The sequence below is a fragment of the Eucalyptus grandis genome, chromosome 1 (assembly GCF_016545825.1).
Source record: "Eucalyptus grandis isolate ANBG69807.140 chromosome 1, ASM1654582v1, whole genome shotgun sequence".
Classification (NCBI taxonomy): domain Eukaryota; kingdom Viridiplantae; phylum Streptophyta; class Magnoliopsida; order Myrtales; family Myrtaceae; genus Eucalyptus; species Eucalyptus grandis.
This window is the reverse complement of record NC_052612.1, coordinates 4,074,890-4,101,416: the sequence shown is the minus strand read 5'-3', so window position 1 is coordinate 4,101,416 and position 26,527 is coordinate 4,074,890. Positions and strand designations below refer to the sequence as shown.

Genomic DNA, 26,527 nt, shown 5'->3' with positions numbered 1-26,527 from the left:
TTAGGATTTTAAATACATTTATCTCTAAAAATATTTTAGAATTTTAACCATCTTAATCTTTAAAAATCATTCACTTTTCCTCTAGTGTCGTAAATTACCTATTGTGAAAAACCATTCACGTTTCCTCTAGGTTGTAGAAAACGTGGGAAGGGTCACGAGCATTTTCGGCCACAATGTTCGACAGGACGACGAAAAGAAGACCCGCCAAGTCAACCAAGGGAGCGGCGTTGTCATGAATGACCGACCAGTCGATCCGCTCCAAAACCGACCCGATGCATACGAGGAAAGCGTGATGCCAACACCCCCGTACGTTGTCGTCTTCCTTGCGGAGCATCTCCAGAACCATCTCGCCCTCGCTGCCACGCCATCCTACTACGTACGTCTCTGAGACGAAAAACGCCAGCCGAAAGGTCGCATTTTTCTGCCCCCGCGAGGCCCCTCCACGCGTTCCACGCCCGGCCCGGTCGATAAAAAGGGTACTGAATTCACACCCTCCACGCCCGTTCGTCTTATCTCTTCTGGGTATCTCGAGTTTCGTCGAAAGGAGTAGCGAGGAGCGATGGCGAGTGAGGATGGGGAGGTAGTGAGGAACAAGCAAGTGATATTCAGGGACTTCGTGAGCGGGTTCCCCAAGGAGACGGACATGGAGGTGCGGGAATCGACCACGAAGCTGCGCCTCCCGGAGGGCTCGAGCGGCCTCCTCGTGAAAAATCTCTACTTGTCCTGCGATCCTTACATGAGGACCCGCATGGAGAAGCTCGACGTCCCGGGTTACGTCGATTCCTTCAAACCTGGTTCGGTGAGCAAGCCCCTCAATACTCCTTTCGGTCAAGTTTTGTCTTTTCTCCAAAAGAGTATAGAAAGAGAAAAGGGGGTCATCCACTCGAGCGCCAAACTCGTCTTCCTCGTAGTTGAAATGGGAAATTAGTGAATAAAATAAGCTCCGGATGTCGGATGATGTGGATTTTCTTGAGTATGATATTGCTGACCTTTTTAATTTTGACCAGTTTGCTCTGGGGATTGCTTATGTTGTTTTAAGGTGGCGGATATTATATTAGTTTTCCTGAGTGTTGGATCATGATCTCCGGTTTGGCTAAATTAATATACGAGGACTTGCCAAGTATTAGTTCTGATTATGTCCAATCATTCGAATCAAAGGATTGTGGCGACTCTGTGCTGTATATCTGTTCATTTTTTTTTTCCCAATATCATGACTAAATCTTTTGTGAGACAATTGGTGGTGGCTTTGAAAGTGTAGAAATGGTTTGCGATGTCGGTATAAGATTGGGCAAATGTATTGAAGAGCTTAGGGTGTCGAAAGAGCGTCACTTGTGCTATTTGGCATAGGAATTTTACATGTCTTGCGATTACACAGTCCACATAATCACAGGGTAAAGTGATGCAAGTTGCTTAACACTCCCACTCATGTGTAAGCATGACAAATGGTGACCAATAGCGTGCACGTGAAACAGGACGATGAGATGTATTCATTGAAATATAAAATAAACATGACTCTAGGATAAGCAGAGTTTTGGTTGCATCCTTTAGCATATTGCATAGGATTCCAATGTATTACTTTGGATTTCAATTTTATTCCTGCTGAGATATTAAAATTATGTTGCTCTTCTTCTAGGTTTGTTGGAAGTTATATTAAGTGTTAAGAAAGCTGCATTTTGACTTACCTTACTTCAATATAACACAAGTTGGAAACTTTTTTATATCAGAGAAAAGGTTAAAGTGAAAGGGTCTCGGTTACTGTAGCGCATCTGATTATGAAATTGTCTTATCATTCCTTCTTGGAAGTATCATGTCTATTTTTTTTTGCTAAACTATTTGCACTTATATTTGAAGTATTTAACACATCGATGCAGCCTATCACTGGAAATGGAGTAGCTAGAGTTTTGGAATCTGGGCATACAAACTTCAAGAAAGGCGACTTGCTTTGGGGTTTCACTGGATGGGAGGAGTATAGTATAATTACTGCACCAGAGACTTGCTTTAAGATTGAACACACTGATGTTCCTCTGTCTTACTACACTGGCCTTTTGGGTATGCTCTATAATCATCAACTTTAATGTCTCTCTCTTGTTAATGAATAAGGTGAATCAGATAGTTAAGATATCACTTGTAGGGATTTTCATTGTTGATGAGCCTCCTGGCCTTGTTGAATTGTTTGAATGACAGGGCCAATAATTCAAAGCTGTCTTCTCACTTTGAAAGAAGCATGTAAATCAGTTATTTCTAGGGAAATAGTAGCTTTCCTTCGGAAGTCAATACATTTCTCTTGGGCTTCACCTTTGGGCAATAATTGGACCATTTGAGATTTTCCCGTAGCATAACACTCCTACACATATGCTTCAGCAAATCCTGTGACTTGTCTAATTGCTACAAATTTAAACTTGGCAGGTATGCCTGGCATGACAGCTTATGCTGGGTTTTTCGAGGTATGCTCTCCTAAGAAAGGAGAGACTGTTTTCATATCGGCAGCATCAGGAGCCGTCGGTCAGCTCATTGGCCAGTTTGCAAAGTTGTTTGGTTGTTATGTTGTTGGCAGCGCTGGTAGCAAAGAAAAGGTAATCATATCACGGTTGATGAGTGCTGGCTTTCTTAAATTTGAGAATGCTCAAGAGAGTGATGGCACTGTTGAATGTATACATACCATCATCATCATTTCACTAACTACAGTCTTACTGTTTTCTTCCGAATTTCATTCTAGTAAAAGTTCTTTTTGCTGCTATTTTGTGAAAAAGGTCGATTTGCTGAAGAACAAGTTTAGATTTGATGATGCTTTCAACTACAAGGAGGAACCAGATCTGGATGCAGCACTGAAAAGGTGAGCTATGAGTATAGCAATGATGATAAAGCAAATAAAATATGTACCCATTCCTGAAGCCAACTCCATTTGACTTTTTGTGTTGTAAATGATTAGATGCTTACCTGAGGGTATCGATATCTACTTTGAAAATGTTGGTGGAAAGATGCTCGATGCGGTGCTGCTCAACATGAAACTTCATGGCCGAATCGCGGTATGTGGAATGATCTCACAGTACAATCTCAAGCAGCCCGAAGGTGTACACAACTTGATGAACCTTGTCCTGAAGCGGATTAGAATGGAAGGTTTCTTGGTGTTTGATTACTATCATCTCTACCCGAAGTTCCTGGAGATGGTATTGCCTCGGATCAAAGAGGGGAAGATTGTTTATGTGGAAGACACTGCTGAAGGTCTCGAGAACGCTCCAGCAGCTCTCATCGGGCTATTCTCTGGCCGCAATGTCGGGAAACAAGTGGTGGCAGTTTCTCACGAATGAGTTGGCTTTCTGTACTTTTTCCATCGGCATAGTCTCCTCTTTTCTCGTGTCTTCAAGGTGGGTTGTTTTCTGTTCGTCTCTGTGTTGCCGTTTTATTGTGTGAGGACATAGAAGTTTGTTTCTTTCTTTGCGGATGAATCGGATGATACAGAGGACCGCCTGGTTTGGTTGTTTTCATGGAGAAATGTTTGAAAACGGGTGGTTTGTAGCTTTTCATGAATAAGTCGCTTGGTGTACTTTTTGGTGCACATGCTCTCTTTTGCCTTAGGAGGATTGTTGTCTGTATCAGGTATAGAATTTTATATGCCTCTCTGTAATGTTGATGGAAATGTTTCTTCTTGTACTGTGTCATGGTCTTTAAATATGACACATTTGAGATACCAAATTGTTATGACTAATGCGGAAAGTGCATGAACAAATTAAACTATTTGAGTAAGAAATAAATCAAAGAAATGAAACTTAAAAGATTATTGTGATTTGACGGTGTGCATACTTCATAATAAGAGATTGAAGATGAGTCCTATATACAACAAAGATATGATTACAATCATTTAATCACAGTTTTTTTTTTGTCTGGTCTTATCCTAAAATCAAAGTCATTCACGAGAGGGAAAAATTATTTAAAATGTCTTATTGTATTTATGTGAATTTAGTTCTAAACTTTTCAATTTGGTCAATTAAATTTTAAATGCAATCCATCTAGTTAATTTTAGTTAGAAATCTCTAACATGAACATTGGCCATGGATAACTTTAGGAATTTTAAAAAACATTTTTTTCGTTTTCTTTTTTTTTTTTCCCTTTTTAATTTTTGGCCAGTGGCCAATTGTGAACCACTAGCCACAAGCCAAACGAGGGCTGGTCTGAGGCGATGGCAAGGCTTGGTGAGAGTCAACCTTGCTTAGCCTCATTGGGGCAAGGGCGAGCACCTAATCGCCATACTAGACCGGGCCAAGCTGACCCTCACTAGGCCGTGCCTAGGCCGACCCTCCCTTAGGTGAGCTTGGCGAGGCCACCTTGACCTAGGCAAGTGTTGACCTCTTTAGATCTAGCAAGGGGGGGCCACCCAGGTGAGGCCCGGTGAAAAGAAAAGGGAGAAAAAAAAAGAGAAATAAATAAATAAATTATTGAATATTTTCTGTGTTAGCATTAGTTGTGTCATATAAAATGGTTAAGCATTTATGTTAGTAATTTTCTGCAAAAATTGACCAATTTTGACTGGATGAAATATATTAATAAATTGTTAAAAGATTTAGAACTCAATTAGTCACGTTGAAAGATTTAGGATAGAATTAGCACAAATACAATCGTTTAGGACTTTCTTGATGATTTCCTTTTCACAAGTGTGTTGCAATTCTAAATTCAAAGCCAACTCACAAAAATTAATTAAAAGAAAGGGCTTTTTTGGTTCTCTCAACTCTTTTGGAAGAGGCTCTCAATATTCTCTGTATCTCTCACAATTTTCACACATGTTAAGCTCACTTGCTACGACAATAAAATAATTATATGCGAAGGACTATATGAGCATTTCTTCAACGTTCACAAGGAAAAGAACTCTATGAGCATGCAAATAAGCGAAGTTCGCATTGAATAGTTGAAGTTTCCCCGTTGGGGACTCGAATCCAGCACGCTAGAAAACGAAGGACAACATTCTGTTCCACTCGATCCAAATTACTGATACATCAAGCCCACCAAATCCAGCATCGTCACCATGTGTTCTTGGCAAAGCTTGAGAGGCTGCTGGACATCCTCAGCGTCCCAGCCATTGCTACTAATAAATAGACAAGCAAGAGAGATATTTTAACAGCTTTAACCCTTTGCAACTATGTGATCTTACGTTCCATTTGTTTCGCTGAAAAGGACAAATCAAAATTTATTTTTCTAATTTTAATAGTCTTAAATTTTTGCTTGTGAAAAATCAAACACGTATCTTCTAGAGTTAGTCACTAAGCAAAAAGTGAACTTTTCGATCATCAAATAAAAACCTTGGGAGAGTCATGACCATTCTCGGCCATATTTGACCCAACGACAAAAGAGAAGCCCCCGACCGTGCTGCTGAACTAATCTGATGCATAAGAAAACACCAATAAGAAAATGACATAAATAGTTTATGAATTTTGACCCAATGCGTAATGTAATTCCTAAATTTTATCTCAATATATAATGTTGTTCCTAAACTTTTAAATTGTCAAATATCTAATGTAGTCATTAGACTATATGAAGATGTTTAATATTGTTCATGAGCTTGAATTAATATAACGGCAACATTAAATATTTTCATATAATTTAGAGATTAAATTAAACATATATTAAAAGTTCATATATTATATTGAACAAATTAAAAGTTCAGAGGCGACATTACATATTGAGATAAAATTCAAAGATAATATTAAATATATAAAACATTCAAAGATGACATTATACGTTAAATCAAAAGTTTAGGGACCATTTTTATCCCAGCACCAGCGGAACACACCCGAATGTTGTCGTCTTCCACATGAGCATCGCCAAAACCATATCGCTCTCGTTCCTCATGATCCTCCACGCACTTGATTGGGAGGTCCCAGTCCACCAAGTCAGCATGGTCTCCGACCACAAATCAATCGCCATGTGGATGTGTGGGGCTGCTGGAGCAGAGGGAATACTTCTTCGCAAAGCACTACACACGGCAGCCTGCACGCATTTATTTCACACTCTCTCTCTCTCTTGTATCCTCTTTCCTTCCATCTCTGAATAAGAAAAGGGATGTCCTTCTTTCTGCAGCAAAGGCGTTCTCTCTCCCTCTCATTCGTTCAAATTTTGGATCTCCCTTTGCTCTTAGATTTTGCTCCTCCGATCCTCTGCTCTGGTGTTCGTTACTGCTCGGGCGCTCTTCGCTGCTTCCGCGCTCTTTCGACGGCGGACATTTGTTTCGACGAATGTAAGTTGTTTCAGCATTGAAGAGGCTATCGAGAAGTGGAGGACCACATAACAAATGTCATGGTGTGGCTGCTAGTGCTGCCAGCGAAGGAGGGTGAGGACCGCGAAGACGAAGGTCGTGGCGAAGGAGAGCACGAAGTTGGTGTTGCTGTGGAATTGTTCTTCGTATCATGTTTTGTTGTATACTTGAGCTTTTATGGGTGAGATTCTTTTGAAAGGTAATAAGGGAAAGCAAATTGTGCTATGACTTTCTCCAACATCAGGGAGAGCTTATATTAATGCAATATAATTTCTCATTGTTATGTCGTCAAAACTTGACGAGCATTCACAACATCACCCAACTTAGTATACATATTTACCAGGGTGTGAGAACCAAAACATCGTCACCCATCTCCAAGCAAGTTCAAACCCACGAACTGAGCCTCACAAGCTTGATCACGGGAGTAGGCCGCCTAAGGCCATATTTACACGTCTCGAAGAATAAAATAAAAAACATCAAATATCCGCCAACTCACAACATCTCTCTCGGGACAACATAAAAAACCATTCTTGCTTCTTTTACCTTCCCAAACTTCATCAGAAAGAAAACGCGAAAAATGCAAGGGCCTCGTCCAAGTGAAGACGAAGGATTTGGACGGACTTGATTCCAATGATGTCCTTGGAGAACTTTTGCAGAAGAGACCAAAAAAAGAGGCCTTTTGAGAGATCTGGGAATGAAAGAGAACGAGATAAGAACATAGAAAACAAGGAAATTCTGGAGGATTCTTCCAAGTGAGACAAGGATTTGGAACGCTTTGCTGGAGAGAGAAGGACGTCCTCCTTCTTCTTCAGAGATGGATGGAGAGAGGAGAGAGAGAGAGAGAAATAAATGTCTGCAGGTCTAGCAATAGGGGAAAGGAAAAAAATTGTTTTGGGCGAGAAGAATTCCCTCTACTCTACTCTAGTGGCCCCACAATTTCCACATGGCTCTTCATAAGTGGTCAGAGACCAGACATAGCGTCCGGGACCATCTAATATTTTCTCGTCACCTTCCCGTCAACTACTATGGCCCATCTGCTGACGCACGGGGCGAAACCAAAAGGTCGCCTTTTTATCAACACACCCGAATGTTGTCGTCTTCCTCAGAGCATCTCCAAAACCATCTCGCTCTCGTTCCTCATGATCCTCCACGCATCTCCATCGTCACCTTCCCATCAACTACTATCGCCCATCTGCTGACGCACGGGGCGAAGCCAAAAGGTCGCCTTTTTATCTGTCCCACGTGGTCTCTTCACGCGTTCCACGCTCAGCTGAGTCGCTAGAAACGATGCAGCACTCGCACACTCCACGCCTGCTCATCTTCTCTCTTCTGGGTGTTCCGAGTTTCGCTGAAAGAGTAGCTAAGAGCAATGCAGGGCGAGAATGGTGAGGCGGTGAGGAACAAGCAAGTGGTATTGAGGGACTACGTGAGTGGTTTCGCCAAGAACATGGACATGGAGGTGCGTGAGTCGACCGTGAAGTTGCGTCTCCCAGAGGGCTCGAGCGGCCTTCTTGTGAAAAATCTCTACTTGTCCTGCGACCCTTACATGAGGATCCGCATGACGAAGGTCGACGTCCCGGGTAATGTCGATCCCTTCAGACCTGGTTCGGTGAGCAAGCTTAAGTACTCTTTTCGTTGTCAAGTACTGTCTTTTTTTTTCCTGAAAGAATATAGAAAGAGAAGAAGTTCATCGGGGATGATGTGGGTTTTCTGGAGTATGATATTTTTGTCCTATTTAAGTTTGGCCCGTTTGCTCTGTGGATTAATTATGCTGTTTGAGGAGAAAGTTGCGGTGTCTCTGCTGATGGATGGCGGATATCATATAAGTTTTCCCGAGTGGAATTTACATGTCTGACTACTGTTCTTGGATTATGATCTCAGTTTGGGCTAAATTGATACACCTGGACTTGTCAAGTATTAGTTCGGACTATGCCTAATCGTTCTAACCAAAGGATTGAAGCGACTCTGTGCTGTAGGTCTATTCACTTTCTTTTTTTCTATCATGGCTGAATCTTTTCTGTCTCTGAAGTGTGAGCCAATTGGTGGTGGCTTTGGAAGTGTAGAAATGGTTTGCGATGTCGGTATGAGATTGGACAAATGTATTGAAGAGCTTAGGGAGTCAAAAGATTGTCGCTTATGCTATATGGGATAGGAATTTTTCATGTCTTACATTTACACAGTCCACATAATCACGGGGTCAAGCGATGGTGGTTGCTTAACACTCCCATTCATGTGTGAGCATGAAAATGGTGATGATAGCTTGCACGTGAAATAGGATGATGAGATGTATTCATTGAAATATAAAATAAACACGACTCTGGGATAAGCAGAGTTTTGGTTGGATCCTTTGGCATATTGCTCAGGATTCCGATATATTACTATGGATTCCACTTTTATCCCAGCTGAGATGTTAAAATTATGCCGCTCTTCTTCTAGGTTTGTTGGAAGTTAATAGTGTTAAGAAAGCTGCATTTTGACTTGCCTTATTTCAATACAACACAAGTTGCAAACTTTTAGTATCAGAAATAAGGTTAAAGTGAAAAGGTCTCTGGTTATTGTAGCGCATTTCATTTGAAATTGTCTTTATGTCCAATCATTCCTTCTTAGAAGTACAAAGTCTATTTATGTTTGCTAAATTATTTGCATTTATTTTTGAAGTATTTAACACATTGATGCAGCCTATCACTGGATATGGAGTAGCTAGAGTTTTGGAATCTGGGCATCCAAACTTCAAGAAAGGCGACTTGCTTTGGGGTAAAACTGCATGGGATGAGTATAGTCTAATTACTGCACCAGAGACTTGCTTTTAGATTGCACACACCGATGTTCCTCTGTCTTACTACACTGGCCTTTTGGGTATGCTCTTTAATCGTCGAATGTAATATCTCTTTCTTGTTAATGAATAAGGAGAATCAGATAGTTAAGATATTACTTGTGGGAATCTCCATTGTTCACGAGCCTTATGGCCTTGTTGAATTGTCTGAATGGCAGCCCTGCAAAGCTGTCTTCTCGCTTTGAAAGAAGCATGTAAATCAATTATTTCTACAGAAATAGTAGTAGCTTTCCTGGAGAAGTCAATACATTTCTCACGGGCTTTACCTTTGAGAAATAATCAGACAATTTGAGATTTTGCTTCTAATTTCTACAAATTTATACTTTGTAGGTATACCAGGCTTGACGGCTTATTCCGGGTTTTTCGAGGTATGCTCTCCTAAGAAAGGAGAGACTGTTTTCTTATCAGCGGCAGCAGGAGCCGTTGGTCAGATTGTTGGCCAGTTTGCAAAGTCATTTGGTTGTTACGTTGTTGGCAGCGATGGTAGCAAAGAGAAGGTAATTGTTCACGGTTGATGAGTGCTGTCTTTCTTAAATTTGAGAATGCTCAAGAGAGTGATGACACCGTTGAAGGATACCATCATCATCATTTCACTGACTGCAGTCTTACTGTTCTCTTCGGAATTTCATTCTATTAAAAGTTGTTTTTGCTACTATTTTCGCGAAAATGGTTGATTTGCTGAAGAACAAGTTTGGATCCAATGATGCTTTCAACTACAAGGAGGAACTGGATCTGGGTGCAGCACTGAAAAGGTGAGCAAATAAAATATGATGATAAAGCAAATAAAATATGTACCCATTCCTGAAGCCGACTCCAGTAGACTTTTTGTGTTGTGAATGTGTAGATGCTTCCCCGAGGGTATCGATATCTACTTCGAAATTTTTGGCGGAAAGATGCTTGATGCAGTGCTGCTCAAGATGAAACTTCATGGCCGAATCGCGGTATGTGGAATGATCTCACAGTACAATCTCGAGCAGCCTGAAGGCGTACGCAACTTGATGAACCTTATCCTGAAGCGGGTTAGAATGGAAGGTTTCTTGGTGTTCGATTTCTATCATCTCAAAGTTCCTGGAAATGGTATTGCCTCAGATCAAAGAGGGGAAGATTGTGTATGTGGGAGACACTGCCGAAGGTCTCGAGAATGCTCCAGCAGCTCTCATCCGGCAATTCTCCGGCCGCAATGTCGGGAAACAAGTGGTGGTGGTTTCTCACGAATAAGTCAGCTTTCTGTACTTCTTCCATCAACTTAGTAGCCTCTGTTCTCATGTTTTTAAAATGGGTTGTTTTCTGGTTGTCTTTGTGTTGCCGTTCCATTGTGCGAGGTCATAGAGGTTGTTTCTTTCTTTGGGGATGAATCGGATCATACATAGGACCATCTGTTTGGGTTGTTTTTAGGGATCAATGTTGGAAAACGAGGCGGTTTGTAGCTTTTCGAGAATGAGTCACTTAGGGTGCGTTTGGTAACGTTTTTGTTTTGGGGAATAATTTTTATTCAAAAACACCTTTTTTTTTTTCTATTTATGTTCTCAAAAATAGTTTCTACGCATTTTAAGGCATTTGGTAACTATATAAAATTTCTATTCCCGGAATAAAATTGTGTTTGGTACAACCCAAATATTTTTGTGACTTATAATTTCTTATATTTATTAATAATTTTATTACATATTTTTTTCTTTTTTCTTTTTTCTTTTTTTTTTTTTGTGCCCGATTGGCAATCAACTAGCCGAGGACTGATGAGATTGCTAGCAATCGCCAGCCTCTAGGGAGCCTCGCCGACCATCAGCGAGGTCCTCCTAAGCCTTGTCATGGTTGGGCAAGGCTCAACCTTGCTTGGCCACCACGAGGTTGGCCTCACCTCAGGGGGCCTCATTGGTGGTTGATGAGCTCAGGGCCACCTCGTTGGGGACTGGCGAGGCTTTGATGAGGTCACCAAGTCTTATCTGACCAGTTGCCGGCCATCGCCAAGGCTGGCGATTGGCTAGGGGAAGAAGAGAGAAAGAGAAAAATAAGAAAAGAAAAGAGAGAAAATGTTTATTTCTTGAGTCGTTCCCGAGAACATGAAGCAATTTTTTCTTGTTTCTTATTTTTAATCCAAATCTATTCCCGAGAATAAAAATTTACTAAACGCGTTTATGTTCTATTTTTGTTCTAAGGAGCAAAAAAACAGAAACACTTATTTCTTGAAATATTACCAAATGTACCCTCAGTGTACTTTTTGGTGCACATGCTCTGTTTTGCTTTCAGAGAATTGTTGTATGTACCAGGTATATAATCTCATATACTTCTCTATAATGTTAATGGAAATATTTCTTCTTGTACCGTGTCATCGTCTTTAAGTAAGACTTATTTGAGATGCAAGATTGTTACGACTAATGCGGATGTGTGTGAACAAATTTAATTATTTGTGTTAGGCGAATTACAAGTGCACAATATCTACAAGTAATAAAATGATGAGTAAGTATCGTTCCCACCAAGATTGTCTCTAATTATCCAATTACTTACGGAAAGTGATCGATGCAAAGATTTGGCTAACCAAATCGAAAAGACAAGTAAAAAGTGAACTAAACCAATTAAAGGATTGAAATATAAAATAGCCAAAACTTAAAGGATTCAAAGGCAAATTAAAATTGCAAAGTAAATCTAATCTAAAGCAAATTGAGAATTAACAAAATTTGAACCTAGATCACAAAGTGTTAGAGCATTCAACTTCACTTAACCATTCCTAATTAATTCTCTTAACTTTTCATGCAACAAATTAATTGCCAATTGTGTTTGTGAAATTTCCCTAAGATAGATTACAAGCCAATCTCTGTCTAATAATCCCTGATCAGGTATGTTAACCCATACAAATCTTAGGTGAATTTAAACTACCTAAAAGCATTAAGTTCTTGTGGAAATTCCTAGATTCAAGTCACAACCTAGATTTGCTATCGCAACCACACAAATAAGATCATTTAAAAGTGCTTGACTTATATTTAATTTGTGGTTCAATATCACTAGTGCTCATGCATGCAATCTTCACCTGGTATCATGTATACATCAAATATCATTTAAAAGTTGGTCAAACTTTTAAAAGCATTAAAATCATGATAAAGAACACCATAGTCAAAACAATTATATTGCATGAGCAAGTCTTGAAAATCAATCAATCATGATTACTCTAACGAAGGAAATTTAGAATATAGTTAAAGCTAAATCAACAACAAAAATTAAAGAGAACATAATGCTAAATTAAAACAAATTCATCAATTTGAATCACAAATAGGTTTGTGTTTGCCTCCTCCTTCTCTCTTTGACATGCATCAATTTTGAGAATGCTCAGTGGAGTGACGGTACTGTATGTATACATACCATCATCATCATTTAACTAACTACATTCTTACTGTTCTCTTCCAAATTTGATTGTATTAAAAGTTCTTTTGCTGCTATTTTTTGCGAAAACAGGTTGATTTGCTTAAGAACAAGTTTAGATTCGATGATGCTTTCAACTACAAGGAGAAACCGGATCTGGACGCAGCACTGAAAAGGTAAGCTATGAGTATGGCAATGATGATTAAGCAAATAAGTGACTGGCGCAGAGGATATAAAATTATGGACCCATTTGCTGAAGCCGACTCCAGTTGACTTTTTGTGCTGTACATGTTTAGATGCTTCCCAGAGGTATCGATATCTACTTTGAAAATGTTGGCAGAAAGATGCTAGATGCGGTGCTGCTCAACATGAAATTTCATGGGCTAATCACAGTATGTGGAATGATCTCACAGTGCAACCTCGAGCAGCCCGAAGGCGTACACAACTTGATGAACATTGTCCTGAAGCGGGTTTTGAATGGAAGGTTTCGTGGTGTTAGATTACTCTCATCTCTACCCGAAGTTCCTGGAGATGGTATTGCCTCAGGTCAAAGAGGGGAAGATTGTGTATGTGGAAGACACTGCTGAAGGTCTCGATAACACTCCGGCAGCTCTCATTGGGCTATTCTCCGCCGCAATGTCAGGAAACAAGTGGTGGCAGTTTCTCACAAATGAGTCGGCTTTCTGTACTTTTTCATCGGCATGGTCTCCTCTTTTCTCGTGTTTTCAAAATCAGGTTGTTTTCCGTTTGTCTTTGTGTTGCTGTTCCGTTGTGCGAGGACACAGAGGCTGTCTCTTTATTTGGGATGATCCAGAGGACGCTTGACTATAAATGCTCGTGCAAAGAGGGGACCATCTGGTTGGGTTGCTTACCGGTAGCAATGTTGGAAATCGGGTAGTTTGTAGCTTTTCCCGAATGAGTCGCTTACTATACTTTTCGGTGCAGATGCTCTCTTTTGCTTTCGGAGGATCGTTCTCTGTATCAGGTATGGAATTTCTTGTACCGTGTCACTGCCTTTAAATAATAATTGTTTGAGATACCAAATTATTACGACGAATGTGGAAAGTGCGTGAACAGATTAAAAGGGTTCGAGTAAGAGAAAAACCATAAAAATAATAATTGAATATAAGGGATTATCGTGGTTTGACAATGTGTCTACTCCACGTTAAGAGATCGATGGGATGATTCCGATAAAACCCGTAAAAACATTATTACAATCGTTCAACCACAATCATTCATAAGTGTTTTTCAATTCTGAATTTTACCCTAAGTCACAAAAATTAATTACGGCTCCGTTCGTTTCGCGGAAAATAACTTCCAGGAAAATATTTTCCATATTTTCCGGTGTTCGGATGGGCGGAAAATCACGGTCAAGGAAAACATTTTCCGTTGACCGGAAAATTTACATGCAAAGTTAAGGAAAATGTTTTCCACTCTGAAAAGTGGAAAACATTTTCCACAATTTCCCTGTTTTTTCTTTTTTCTTTCTTTCTTTCCTTTTTATTTTTCTTCCTTAGCTTGGACGGTGGCCGGCCCCGACGGCGGCCGGCGACCGGCGGCTGGCGACCGGCGACCGGCGACCAGCCGCGGTCGCGAGCCAGCTCGAGCTCCGCCCCGGGCCGGCGAGGCTCCGCCTAGCCTGATCTGTGGAAGCCCAACTCGCCCGAGCTCGGCGAGCTCGAGCCTCACCGGATCGGGCGAGGCGGAGCCCGCCGCCTGGGGCGGAGCTCCGGGCCTCACCAGATCCGGCGAGCTAGGCGGGGCTCGGGCCCGCCCGAGCTCGCCGGACCGGCGGCGAGCTCGGGCGAGGCCCGAGCCCCACCTGCTCGCCGGACGGCGACCGGACCTTGGTCGGCCGGATCTCGCGACCAGATCTTGGTCGGCTCGCCATCTTCGGGCGTGCGGCAACGGAGGAAGGAGGAACGAGGAACGAGGAGGAAGAAGGAGGAGCAGCGGCGGAGGAAGGAGGAAGGAGGAACGAGGAGGAAGAAGGATGAGCGGCGGCGAAGGAAGGAGGAAGGAGGAGGAAGGAGGAGAGCGGCAATGAGGAAGGAGGAGGAAGAAGGAGGAGCGGCGGCGGAAGAAGGAGGAAGGAGAAGGCAAAGAAAAGGAAAAAAATAAGAAAAAGAAAGAAATTAGTTAACGAATGGTGGAAAATGTTTTCCACTCAAAATTTAAGAATTAGCCGAACACCGGAAAATATAGCCATTTTCCCGGAAAATAACTTCCGGGAAAATATTTTCTCGGAGATGGTTAATTTTTCGTGAAACGAACGCAGCCTACAAGAATGGGCTTTTTTCATACTCTCAACTCTCTTGGAAGAGGGCTCTCGATATATTCTCTGTATTTTTTGTTTTTGGTCAAAGATAACTTCTTTGATTACTACCTCAAAGATGGATTACAACCAGTTCCAAATCAAAACATAAAATTAACTAAAGGAAATGAGGGAGACAAGCAACCCAATTGGGTGGAAGTATTCCAGCTCAATGGGCCTTGGCTACCCAATCCACAGCTTAATTTGTTTCTCTAAGCTCATATTTTAAATCAATTCCTCCTAACTAGGCCATTAATACGCCACAATCCTATCTAATGATTCGGAAAGCCCAAGGAGTCTTTGTGTGGCCCTGATAAGCTATCAGATACAAGCTCCACGTGCAGATTAGTTTGAAATACTTTTGTAGATCTCAGTTCATAGCATTGCTTCATCAATGACAAAGTTTCTCTTATCATTAGGGTTTCAACTACGAAGGCAAAGGGGGCATGGATGTTCCTTGCCAACCCATCTATGAGAGTTTCATCTTCATTTCTACAAATCCCACGACAAAGCCTCCCATTATGGAGCTACACCATGAGCCATCAACGTTCAGTTTCAAAGATCCCAAAGAGAGGGAGTTCCAATTCTTCGTTAGAGGACAAATTTCTGTAGTTCTACTATTCGTCATACAATTGCATCTTGTAAATAGCTAGGTGATGAAATTTGCTTCTTCAACTATTATGCTAGGACTGAGTTTACATCCTTGAAAGATCAAGGCGTTTCTCGCTTTCCAAATTAACCACAAGACACCTACAAATAGAGCTTTAGAAAGAGGAGTGGTTCTCGAGGTAAGAAATTCAAATACCCTTTTGTCAATTCAAGTAATATTTATCGATGAGGTATTAGGGGTGAGCAACGGTCTAGGGTTGACCCTGGACCGACCCTGGACCGGCCCAACCCTGCCGGTCCTGGTCCGGTTCCCAAGGGGATTGGGTCGGTCCTCGGTCCTGAAATTCCAGGACCAACACTGTGCGGGTTGGTCCTCGGTCCTAAGAGTTTTGGGTCACCCAACCTCGGACCAACCCTATATATTATATTATATTATGTATAATTCTTTTATATATTCAAATCTAAGTAAAATGTCTGTTATATTATATTATATTGAAATGTTCTATCAATAACACTAATAGTAATTTCAATTTAAAACTTTTGTTGAGTATTAATTATGTGTCGTTTGTTTTGTTTTCAGGTGTTTAGAAGTTCAAGTGAATTAACAAGATGTGAAGTTATATATTCATGATTTATGTTAAGTATTTTGAACTTTTTATAGTTTAATTGTATTTTACTAATAAATTTCAGTTGCACTTTGCTTTTCAATTTGTGTCAAATGGTAAAAGTTTTTGAAGAGTAGAGTAGTATTGCAGTTGCTACGGTATTTGCTAGTCAAGTTGTGTGAAGCTCATTTTTTGATTGAGTGGACTTTACATAATCAAATGTAGGAAAACACTTTTGCATATGGTGTTATGACTATTAAAGATAGATAATTACAAGAACTTTCCATCTTGTCCCATATCTCGATAAGCGGTTAGCAAGTACGAAATTTCTATTATGTCATCTTAAATTTGCTAAATATGTATTGGTATTTATAATTTAGTTGCACAATGCCGCATTGTCAATGGATGTGTAATTTGAATTTGTAGGTTTACTTTTTTAGGGAGTATAAAAAATAAGACGAAAAAAATTATCGATCGGTCCCGGGTTGACTCGGGAACCGGACCGAACCCATTGGGTCGGTCCGGTCCTTGGTCCCAGGCTCAATAGGGTCGGTCCTCGGTCCTAAAAATTGAGGACCGATACTGTATGGGTTGGTCCTAGGGTGGCCCGGACCAACCCGGACCATGCTCACCCCTATGAGGTATCAACTGCAAGCATAGGATCTGACCAAATTTCTTTTGTCTAGGAGCATAAAAGAAATAAATGTTCAGTTGATTTTGGAGCTTGGCCACTAAGTAAACATAACAAATCAAGTATCATCTTCCTCCTATAAAGGTTCTCTTTGGTAGGAAGAGCATCGTTGCATATACTTCACAATAGGAATTTGATTTTGGGATAGGTCTATAGTTTTCAAATATCAGTCCACAATCTTTTGGGATTTTGGTAAGAAGTCGATGCTGGATGCTCTGTTTGAATTCTCCCAAAAGTGCAAAGTTTGTTATAATCACTTTTGACTTCTTACGAATCAAAATTGTTTGTTGTCCATAGTAGTTTATCTAGCTCAGGATTTAGGCTAAGGGAGTAGCTAAAATTTCTTGTACAATACTCTCTCCAAAGGTCTCATTCAGTAATTGAGAGTTCCATTCCCCCGAGCAATGATTAATCAAGTCTGCTATAAATTGTGAATCATTTAGATTTACAAGATCTCTTATTTTTCCTGATAGCAACCACCTATCCTCTCTAATCCTAATGCTTTTATTGTCCCCTACTTCCCCTTTGATCTCTAGTTCAATGACATCTCTTCCCGTTAGTATGCTTTGCCAACCCTAAGAGGGTTTAGGACCTTTGTTAGCATTCCAAAAATTTCCTCTAAGAAAGTAAAGATCTCTGAAAATTCTGCTCCACAAGGCATCTAAGGCCTGACTCAATCTCCAAGTTTGTTTTCCCAACAAAGCTCTATTAAAAGACTAGATCTATAAATCCCAAACCTCCTTGATCTTTCCTAGTCTTTAATAAGTTCTAACTTTTCCCGTGTACACCTTTTCGTGTTGCATTTTATTTCCGCTAGAAAGCTCAATTTCTCTTTTCAATCTACAAATGGAAATAGGGAATTCAAACATTAACATGGCATATTGCGATAATACTTGAACAATTATTTTAACTAGCACCTCCTCGCCCGCTTTTGAAATTAATTGCTCTTTCCATCCCTCTAATTTCCTATCAACCCTCGCTAATACTCATTAAAACATTTGCTTTTCCATTTACCCCAGTCTAAGGGTATACTCAAATATTTCCCTATTTTTTTTTTTTTAGTAATAGGCATTCATAATTCTATTACAAGGTTTGATTTTAGCCCCTAAGGACAGTTTCTCCCAAAAAAAAAAAATGCCTAACTTATCAAGGTTAATAGACTGACTCAATACAAAGCGATATTGATGCAAAATGTTTGCAAGTTCTGTGCTTCTCTGATAGTACCATCTAGGAAGAAAATGGCATCATTCACAAATATTAGGTGCAAGAGCGTAGGACAATTAGTATTTAGCTGGATTCCCTTTATACTTCCATATATCACGACTTCAACATAGCCATAATGATAAAGAGGTAGGGGATAATGGATCTCCCTGTCTAACCCCACGGGATTAATGAAAAACTTCACAAGAGTCCCCATTAACTCTAGCTAAATGATGTTGAAGAAACACATTGCTTGACTAGTGAGACCCATTTATCACAGAATTCTATTTTCAACATACAGTCACAAAGGAAGTCTCATTCAACCCTATTATAGGGCTTTGGCATATCTAATAGCAAAATTGCTCGAAACTTCCTCTTTCTCTTGCTAACTCTTAACTAATGTAACACCTCCTAAATAATAAAAATATTGTCTTGGATCTATCAACCCCCTACAAAAGCACTTTGTTCCAATGATATAATGTTTAGAAGCCAAGGTTTTAGACTATTCACCATAACCTTTACAATGATTTTGTAATTAAAATTACAAAGGCTAATGAGTCTATATTGGGTTAAACTCTTAGGATTTATGACTTTGGGAATAAGAGTAATCTGAATCTTATTAATTTCAGGATCAAATGTACCTGATTGAAGAAAGAATCCACCATCCTAAACATATCCTCATGAATTGTGAACAAAGTACACTTCAAGTGCCAAAACTTGGCACAGATGGACACTTAAGTCCCAAAAGTTAAGAAAGTAACATTTAAATGCCAAAATTGGAATAAAATAGATCACTTAAGTACTACTCCGGCCAAAATGCCGATGTAATGATTTTCCGACGAAGTAAGCGCAAAATTAGCATCATTTTGTGTCGACGTGGTAAAATTAATAAAATTAAATTTAAAACTAAATTTATTTAAAACATTTTAAAATAAAAATAAAAATTTTAAAATTTTAAAAAAAAAAGAGGCAGGCAGCTAAAAGCTGAGCTCACCGCTACCAGCCTCTCTCTCTCTCTCTCTCTCTCTCTCTCTCTCTCTTTTTTTTTTTTTTTTAATTTTTAGTTTTTTAAATATTTTTATTTTATTTTTAAATATTTTAAATAAATTTAGTTTTGAATTTAATTTTATTGATTTTTATATTAATTTTTTTACCACGTCAGCACCAAAATAATATTGTTTTTGTATTGCCTAGCCACATTAGCATGCAAAATGACGCCGTTTTGCACTGGTTTTGTCGGAAAATCGCCACGTTGGCATTTTGGCTAAATTTTGGTCGAATTGGCACTTAAATGTCACTTTATTAACTTTTGGCATTTGAGGTCCTCTCGTGCCAAGTTTTGGCACTTGGGATGTACTTTGTCCCATGAATTGCTAACCAATTACTTTAGTAGAATAAACCATTTAGTCCATCCGACCCTGGTGCTTTTGTCGCTTCCATTCGAAACACCATTGTTCTCACTTCTTCCCTAGTGATTTGCTTGACTAGAGCCTCATTCATCTCATTAGTAACCACCAGTAGGCATTTCTCTAATATAAGCTGACAATGCCTAGTTCCAACTGAAGTATACAATGATTTGTAGAATTATGTTATATGTTGGTTGAGGGTAATGGGATCTTGACACTAATTGTGATCATCTAGCAGTAGCATAGAGATTTTATTGTGTTGTCTTCTCTGGATCATGGTGGCATGGAAAAATTTAGTGTTCTTGTCCCCCAATTTCATCCAATTAATTCTAGATCTCATACACTAATGCATTTCTTTTTTTCTCATTAAGGCTTCAATTTGCTCAACAATTTTTTGTACTCCTCTCCATTTGATGCCCCTTCTTCAGCATTTGTTAATTTCATGAGTTTTTCCTTAATGGGTCAAATTATTGGGATACATTTTTAAATTTTTTTCTACTCCACCTCCCCAATTTAGTTGCCACCTTCCTCGTCTTACTTACAATATCCAATCAATTGCCTATTTTAGCTCTCCAAGCATTTTCAACAACTTCTTTGCACCTGGGATTCTCTAGTCAATATGCTTCAAATCTAAAAAGTTTTTGTTTTTTGGGTCGTATTGAATGCAATGAGAGAAAAATTGACTATGATCCGAACCAATAGCAAGCAAAGCAAACACCTTAGCATTTAGGAATAAAACTCTCCATTCATGGTTGCACGTGACTCTATCAAGTCTCTTTTTAACTAACTCTTCCACCTCTCTATTATTGGTCCATCTATAAGCACAGCCTTTACTTTCATTATCCATAAGAGAACAAGTATTCACAAACTCCCAAAACACCACAATCCTATACCTGTCAGCCTCTCGTCTACCAATCTTTTCCCATTGATACAAAATTTCATTAAAGTCTCCTATGCATAACCGCAAGAAATAATTGGACAGGTTACTAGAACGCAAGGTCTGCCATAGTATGATCATTTCCTGAAAGTTGGTAGAAGCATGGAGAAAAGAGATCCTCATTATAATACTACTGCCAAGATCCTTGCATAATACCCCTAATAAACTCCCTGGAGCTAGATTCCACTTCTGCTTTCTCCTTCCCATCCCACATAAGTGCAAGTCTGCCCACAATTCCAACAAGATTAATAATAACTAAAAAGTTAAACTGAAGATGCTTTCTTACTCAATCAACCGCCTCTTCTTTGTTCTTGGTTTCCATGAGAAATACCAAGTTGGGCCTCTCACGAGCCATTAAGGCTCTAAGATGTTGGATTGTCAAGGGACTGCCCAACCCTTTACAGTTGCAACTCAAAAGCCTCATATCTTCTCTGGTGGCTTATTCATGCATGCTCCCTTTCCCAACAACTAGATTGGTGCGTAAAAAGGTTTCTCCTCATCAATTAAGTTCACCAGAGATCCTCTCATATCATAGGGAGCGAAACGTTTCTGTTTCTTTGCAACTTGAGTTTTAGTACTATTTTTCCTTTTTTGGATGACATTGCACATTTCTAATGCTCTGTTGTGGACAAAATTAGCTCCTGAGTTTGCTAAGCTCTTTTCCCTCAAGTTGGCGATACATATTCAGTCATTCTTGCATCTTTAGTTGGCTCATTTACTACTAGATTGTATATAACTAAAGCCTTCTCATTTAGCATTGTGTTGTCATTGCACAAGCTCTCGCCAACAGGGGGGAAAGGTGATTCAGCCACAATGTCCTCTTCCTTAAGAGATGGATCAATATCCCCAAAGAAAGTTTTCCATGGCCTCAATTCTCTCACTTCCGTTTTAAGCCATGATCCGTATCTCCTAGTTTGTCTTGAGCTAATCTAGTCTGCTCAAGGTATCTTTAGGCAATAAATTGCATAGTGATCTACACAACCACATGAATAACAGAAATATGGTAGCCTCTCGTATTTAAAATCAATCCACCATTTCCTTCCTCCTAAGTTAATAACAGTGCCTATTTTGAGAGGACATAACAAGTTTAGCCTGACTTTTGCTTTGCCTACTTTATGGGAGCAATTGTTTCTTGCTTCGATTCTCACTTCCTCCACTTTGCCTAATTTTGCAGCAATTAGCCTTAGAAAATCTTCCGTCACCACAGCTTGAGGGAGCCCCAATAGTTGCACCAAAAATGCATAATGGGAAAAATCGTAACAATGCTCTAGAACGTTAGGATCACATTCTTGTGGGACTAGGAGGTTACTAGTAAATGACCAATGCCCATATTCTAGCACTCTATTCTTCTCCTCTACTGAGTTAAATATGAAGAGGAAAAACCCTAGTTCTATTGTCTCGCACTTTATGGTCTCTATCTTCCATGCTTTCTTCATTGAACTAAAGAACGCTTGAAAATGGACATTTGGTTTAGAAAATAGCTTCTCGTATAGTAAAAGTTCACTTTCGTGCCTTTCTTTCTCTGGAATTTCAGCATCCAGCTCTATGGCGTCTTCTTCAGCCCACAAATCTCCCATTCTTTTGCACGACACTATCATTCTCATGTGATTTTTTGTGTTCTTCATAACACCGGCCCATGTGATATTGTCTTTGGACACCGAGTCCTCACGGCTTTGTGTTAAGGGGGCCCAAGCCATTATTGTGACTTCTCCCTAAGCGATGTGGGACAAGAGGGAGAGGACCCTTCCTGCGCACGTCCGGGGACCGAGGCGCGGACGCACCGCCATCTTCCCCGCGCACCGCCGCCGGGCTGTCACTCTCCCCCTTAGCAGAACAGCTGTCCCGCTGTGGCCCCACACGGGAGTCATGTACCATTTCTAACATCCCGGGTCCCACTTGTGTGATATTGTCACCAGGGTTGTAATACGGAGAGATAGCTTTGATGAAAGTGGAAATGGGGATAGACTATGGAGAAGTTTGATTGACAGAATGGGTTACTATATTTGGGTTTGGGAGTGAAGAGGGTCCTCTAGGTGAAGATCTCCGTTGGAAGTCACTTGGAGAAGGGGAGTTGCTTGGAATCACTCCATCTTATCAATTTATGCTCTTTTGGTCATGATTTCAAAAGGAGGACTAAGTGGGTTTTGGGATGAGGGAGACCGAGGGGAAGATGGATCCCTAATCATGTGGAAACAAGGTTGATTCAGCCATGGAGCTTCACTGCAAGGTGAGGGTTTGAATAATCTAGGGTTTCAAAAGGTCAAGCTATCACCATACGGGATAGAGGAGAGTTCACACAGGGTGAGAGAACGGCCAAGAACTGATATTTTCTATATTTCTCTTTCTCACAAGTGTCGCACATATTAAGCACACTCACAATCCTGTTGGCAATGATCCAATTTGAAATTTCCTAACATGGCTCAGGTTTCGTTACACGTCATAAATCGAATTTCAAATCAATCGAGATTAATTTGAGCTAACTTTTCTCTTGGAGCATGCACATGATGTGCCTATGGCGCATGCCAACAAGCGGTGTTTGCATTGGACAGTTGAAGTTGCAAGTGTAATGGTGACATATATTTTTGCGTAAAATTCCAATAGTCATATCTATCAATTTTCATTAAAGATCACTGACATGGCAATATGTCACATAAGATAATAAGTAATGATTAAATTGTCATATTAGTGGTTCCTAGTAAAATTGGTCAAAAAGACTATATTGGATTTTCATGTAAATGTTTAGAAATAATATTGAAAAGTTTAGGACTTAATTGATATTCGTGCAATAGATTTAGGTCTAATTGGACAATCTCCAAAGGTTGTAAATCAATTGTAGAAACAAGCAAGAAAATTGTCGAAAAAGTCATTAATCTATTTTATTTTTGTCAATTCAATTATAATTATTTTAATTGTGTCAATACAATCCTAAATATTTTCACTTTTTGTCAGATGAGTCCATCTAACCAAAATTGACCAAAAATCGTTGATGTGAACCACCAAAATTTATGTCATCATTCTACGTGGCACTTTTTTTCAAATTTTATTTATTTTTTCTTTTCTTTCTATTTCTTTTTTTTTTTCCTTTCTTCCACCTCTAGCGAGTCATTGGGCATCAAGCGAGGACTAGTAAGGTTGACCTTATTGGCATTTGGTGAAGCTAGCGCAATCTTAGCAAGGGTCGACCTTGTCGTCGCTAGGAGAGGTTGAGGTGCAACTTCGAGCCTTGCCCAAGGTTGGCAAGGTTAGCCCTCGCCTTTGGCTAGTTGTCAAAGCCCAACAACTAACTAGAGGAGGAAGAAAAGAATAAGAAAATTTAGAAAATAAATATTAATAAATAATTCAGAAAAAAATTAAAAATTATTTACATTAGTGTTGGTAGAGTCCACATCATTAATTTCCAGTCAAAATTGATCGATAGATTCAATTGAAAAACATAAAAATATTTAAAATTTAATTGGCACAATTAAAAGATTTAGAAATGAATTAGTAAAAGTGTAATACATCTATGAATCTTTGAATGATTTAATTAATCGTAATTAGCGTAATTAGTGACGGATTAGGCGTTACGTAGAATTTTACGCTCATTTTCTTGGATGGAATTATGCATGATTTTGATGGCTTATATGTACTATGATATGCAATTGATTGCTTGATGGTAGTTACCGATTATTATTACAAAACTCAGTTTTAAAGGCAATTAAATAGAAAAATGCAAGGTGTCGAGTTTTGACGCCAATTTTTATGTACTATATAAAACCGCAAAGTTTTAAAATTGAAGTGTACTAAGTTTGATAGTTCGATTCTAAATACATGATCATGCACGATCATTTTACCGGGATTTTTAATAAGAAGAAAAATTGGCCAAGTTCATTATTTGAAAACGAGGAATTTGAACGCCAAGTATGGTATTCTTTGCTAAATATGTGCTTGTATGGTCACTTAATGGAACCCGTCCTAATACATTTATGCAGGACAATGCCCGATTTTATTAGATGCCCCAAGTCAACGGGATGCTGAGTCGCAGTGGAGGCCGGATCAATACTCCTTTATAGAATGCCATTTAGGCGAGGTGTGCTAGACATTGCCGTGTTCGATGGGGCGGGACGATACCTGGTTACACCGGATGACCGTCGACTTTTGAGTTGGCTGTGGCTAAGGGGTCATAATAATCGGAACACGTGTGAATAATTGTGTTGTATTACACTTGATTATGGGGTAAAACTGTTAGGCATGGTATGGGACGTGCCAAAATAGTTTTGCCTTATAATCGGGCGCGTGCGACTGTTTGTAGAGTGAGAACTTTGTGTTCTGGTTATTGATTTTATTTATGGTATTGATAACAGCATATGTGACGTGCTAACATGCAGGGGTGTGCCGAGGCAAGGTGAGTTTGTTTGTGCTGACTGTTTAGGCTGCCTCCAAGGCGACTTTGCGTCCTAATCGAGGTTTATGGTTTAACTCGCTGAGATTTTATCTCACCCCGTCGTGATTAAAATTTTTCAGGTCCTTAGTATGGAGATCTACCTGGTCCGTTTCATGGTCCCCTGGGAGGAGATGGAGGTAGAGACCACCATCTACCTTATCCCTGGGACCAATCGATGCTGTGAGTTAGTGGTGACTATAGTTTGAGTCGATGAGAGTTTGGGGTACCACGTGTCCCACCGTTTCCAAGCTTGGTTTATTGCGAAACCGAATGGTGATCAAGAGGGTCCTATGCACGGTTTCGACAGACCGCTCGTAGGGAGCGAGGTTGAGTAGGACACCGACCCTATGGATATAGACATCCCGGAAGGTGTCGTGGTAAACCCAGGTATTGAACCAAAAGGGCCCAAGGAGCCATGCTCACCTGGCGACTTGCCCAAGTTCCTAGCTAGGCCTGGATATGGGTATTAGGGCGGAGATTGTAGGAGTTTGCGGTAGTTGTATAGTGGAAGTTAGCCTCGACCTGGACCCTTCTATTAGTAGGTTGCGCAGGAGTTCATGTTTTGATAGGCTTATATATATGAACTCGTAGGGTTAACTTGGTATATATATATATATAAATTGTAGTTTGTGATAGATTGCCGGCATGTTTTATTACCCCTATGTTTGTTTGTTGACCGGAGGTTTATTTAATTCACTTCCGCATGTGCTTAATTAAAAGAGAAGAAAAAAAAATGGGTCGGCAACGCATTCTGAGACGTCGCATTTTTAATCAACCGCTGAGGGATGTGCATGTACTCGGGGTTCGGGCGTGACACTATGAGTATAGCAATGAAAATTAAGCAAATAAAATATGTACCCATTCCTAAGGCCGACTCCAGTTGACTTTTTGTGTTGTAAATGTTTAGATGCTCTCCTAAGGGTATCAATATCTACTTCGAAATTGTTGGCAGAAAGATGCTCGATGCAGTGCTGCCCAACATGAAACCTCATGGCCAAATCACGGTATGTGGAATGATCTCATAGTACAATCTCGAGCAGCCCGAAGGCGTACATGACTTGATGAACCTTATCCTGAAGCGGGTTAGGATGGAAGGTTTCTCGGTGTTCAATCAAGTTCCTGGAGACGGTATTGCCTTAGATCAAAGAGGGAAAGATTGTCTATGTGGAAGACATCGCCAAAGGTCTCGAGAATGCTCCGGCAGCTCTCGTCAGGCTATTCTACAGCCACAATGTTGGGAAACAAGTGGTGCTGGTTTCTCGCGAATGAGTTAGCTTTCTGTACTTTTTCTATCAGCGTAGTCTCCGCTTTTCTCGTGTTTTCAAAATGGGTTGTTTGGACACAGAGGCTGTTTCTTTCTTTGAGGATGAACCGGATGATATAGAGGACCATCTGGTTGGGTTGTTTTTGGGGATCAATGTTGGAAAACGGGGTGGTTTGTAACTTTTCGTGAATGAGTCCCTTAGGGCCTGTTTGGCAACATGCCAAAAGTGCTTGATTATGATTTTTTGATCCTTAATCGTTTGGGACGAAGAATAGCGTTTGGTAAAATTTTTGTTCTTGGGAACATTCCCAGGAATAGATTGGGAAGAGAATTGAGAATATAAAAAAAATATGATTCTTCATCCGAGAATCAAAAAAAGAATCAAAACAATAAACTCTCATTATTCCCTTCCGTCATCTCGTGATTGCCATCCGCCACCACCCGCCACCGTCCACCGCCGCCCGCCGTTGCCGTCCGCCGCCGGTTGCTAGTTCGACGAGCTCACCGGAGGCTTGCCAGGCCAGGGCGAGGTTCGGCAAGCTCACTAGAGGCAAGCCCAACCACTAGCGAGGCTCACCCAGCCTCGCCGATGGCCAGGCCAGCCATTCTATTAGCACAGTATCAAACGCAATTCTATTCCAGAATAAAAA

At 40.2% G+C, this 26,527-nt stretch overlaps 1 protein-coding gene and 2 pseudogenes across 1 annotated transcript; all 3 read left to right on the top strand.

Moving 5' to 3' along the window:
• Positions 1-328: 328 nt before the first annotated feature.
• LOC104457199 (2-alkenal reductase (NADP(+)-dependent)) lies at positions 329-3,672 on the top strand. The gene is made up of 5 exons (XM_010072129.3): positions 329-799; positions 1,872-2,049; positions 2,407-2,573; positions 2,751-2,833; positions 2,930-3,672. The coding sequence occupies exons 1-5, from the start codon at positions 560-562 to the stop codon at positions 3,306-3,308; spliced, it is 1,047 nt and encodes a 348-aa protein (XP_010070431.2). The 5' UTR covers positions 329-559; the 3' UTR covers positions 3,309-3,672.
• Positions 3,673-7,540: 3,868 nt separating this feature from the next.
• Positions 7,541-25,882, top strand: LOC104457198 (annotated as a pseudogene).
• Positions 9,744-10,465, top strand: LOC120286066 (annotated as a pseudogene).
• Positions 25,883-26,527: the final 645 nt, after the last annotated feature.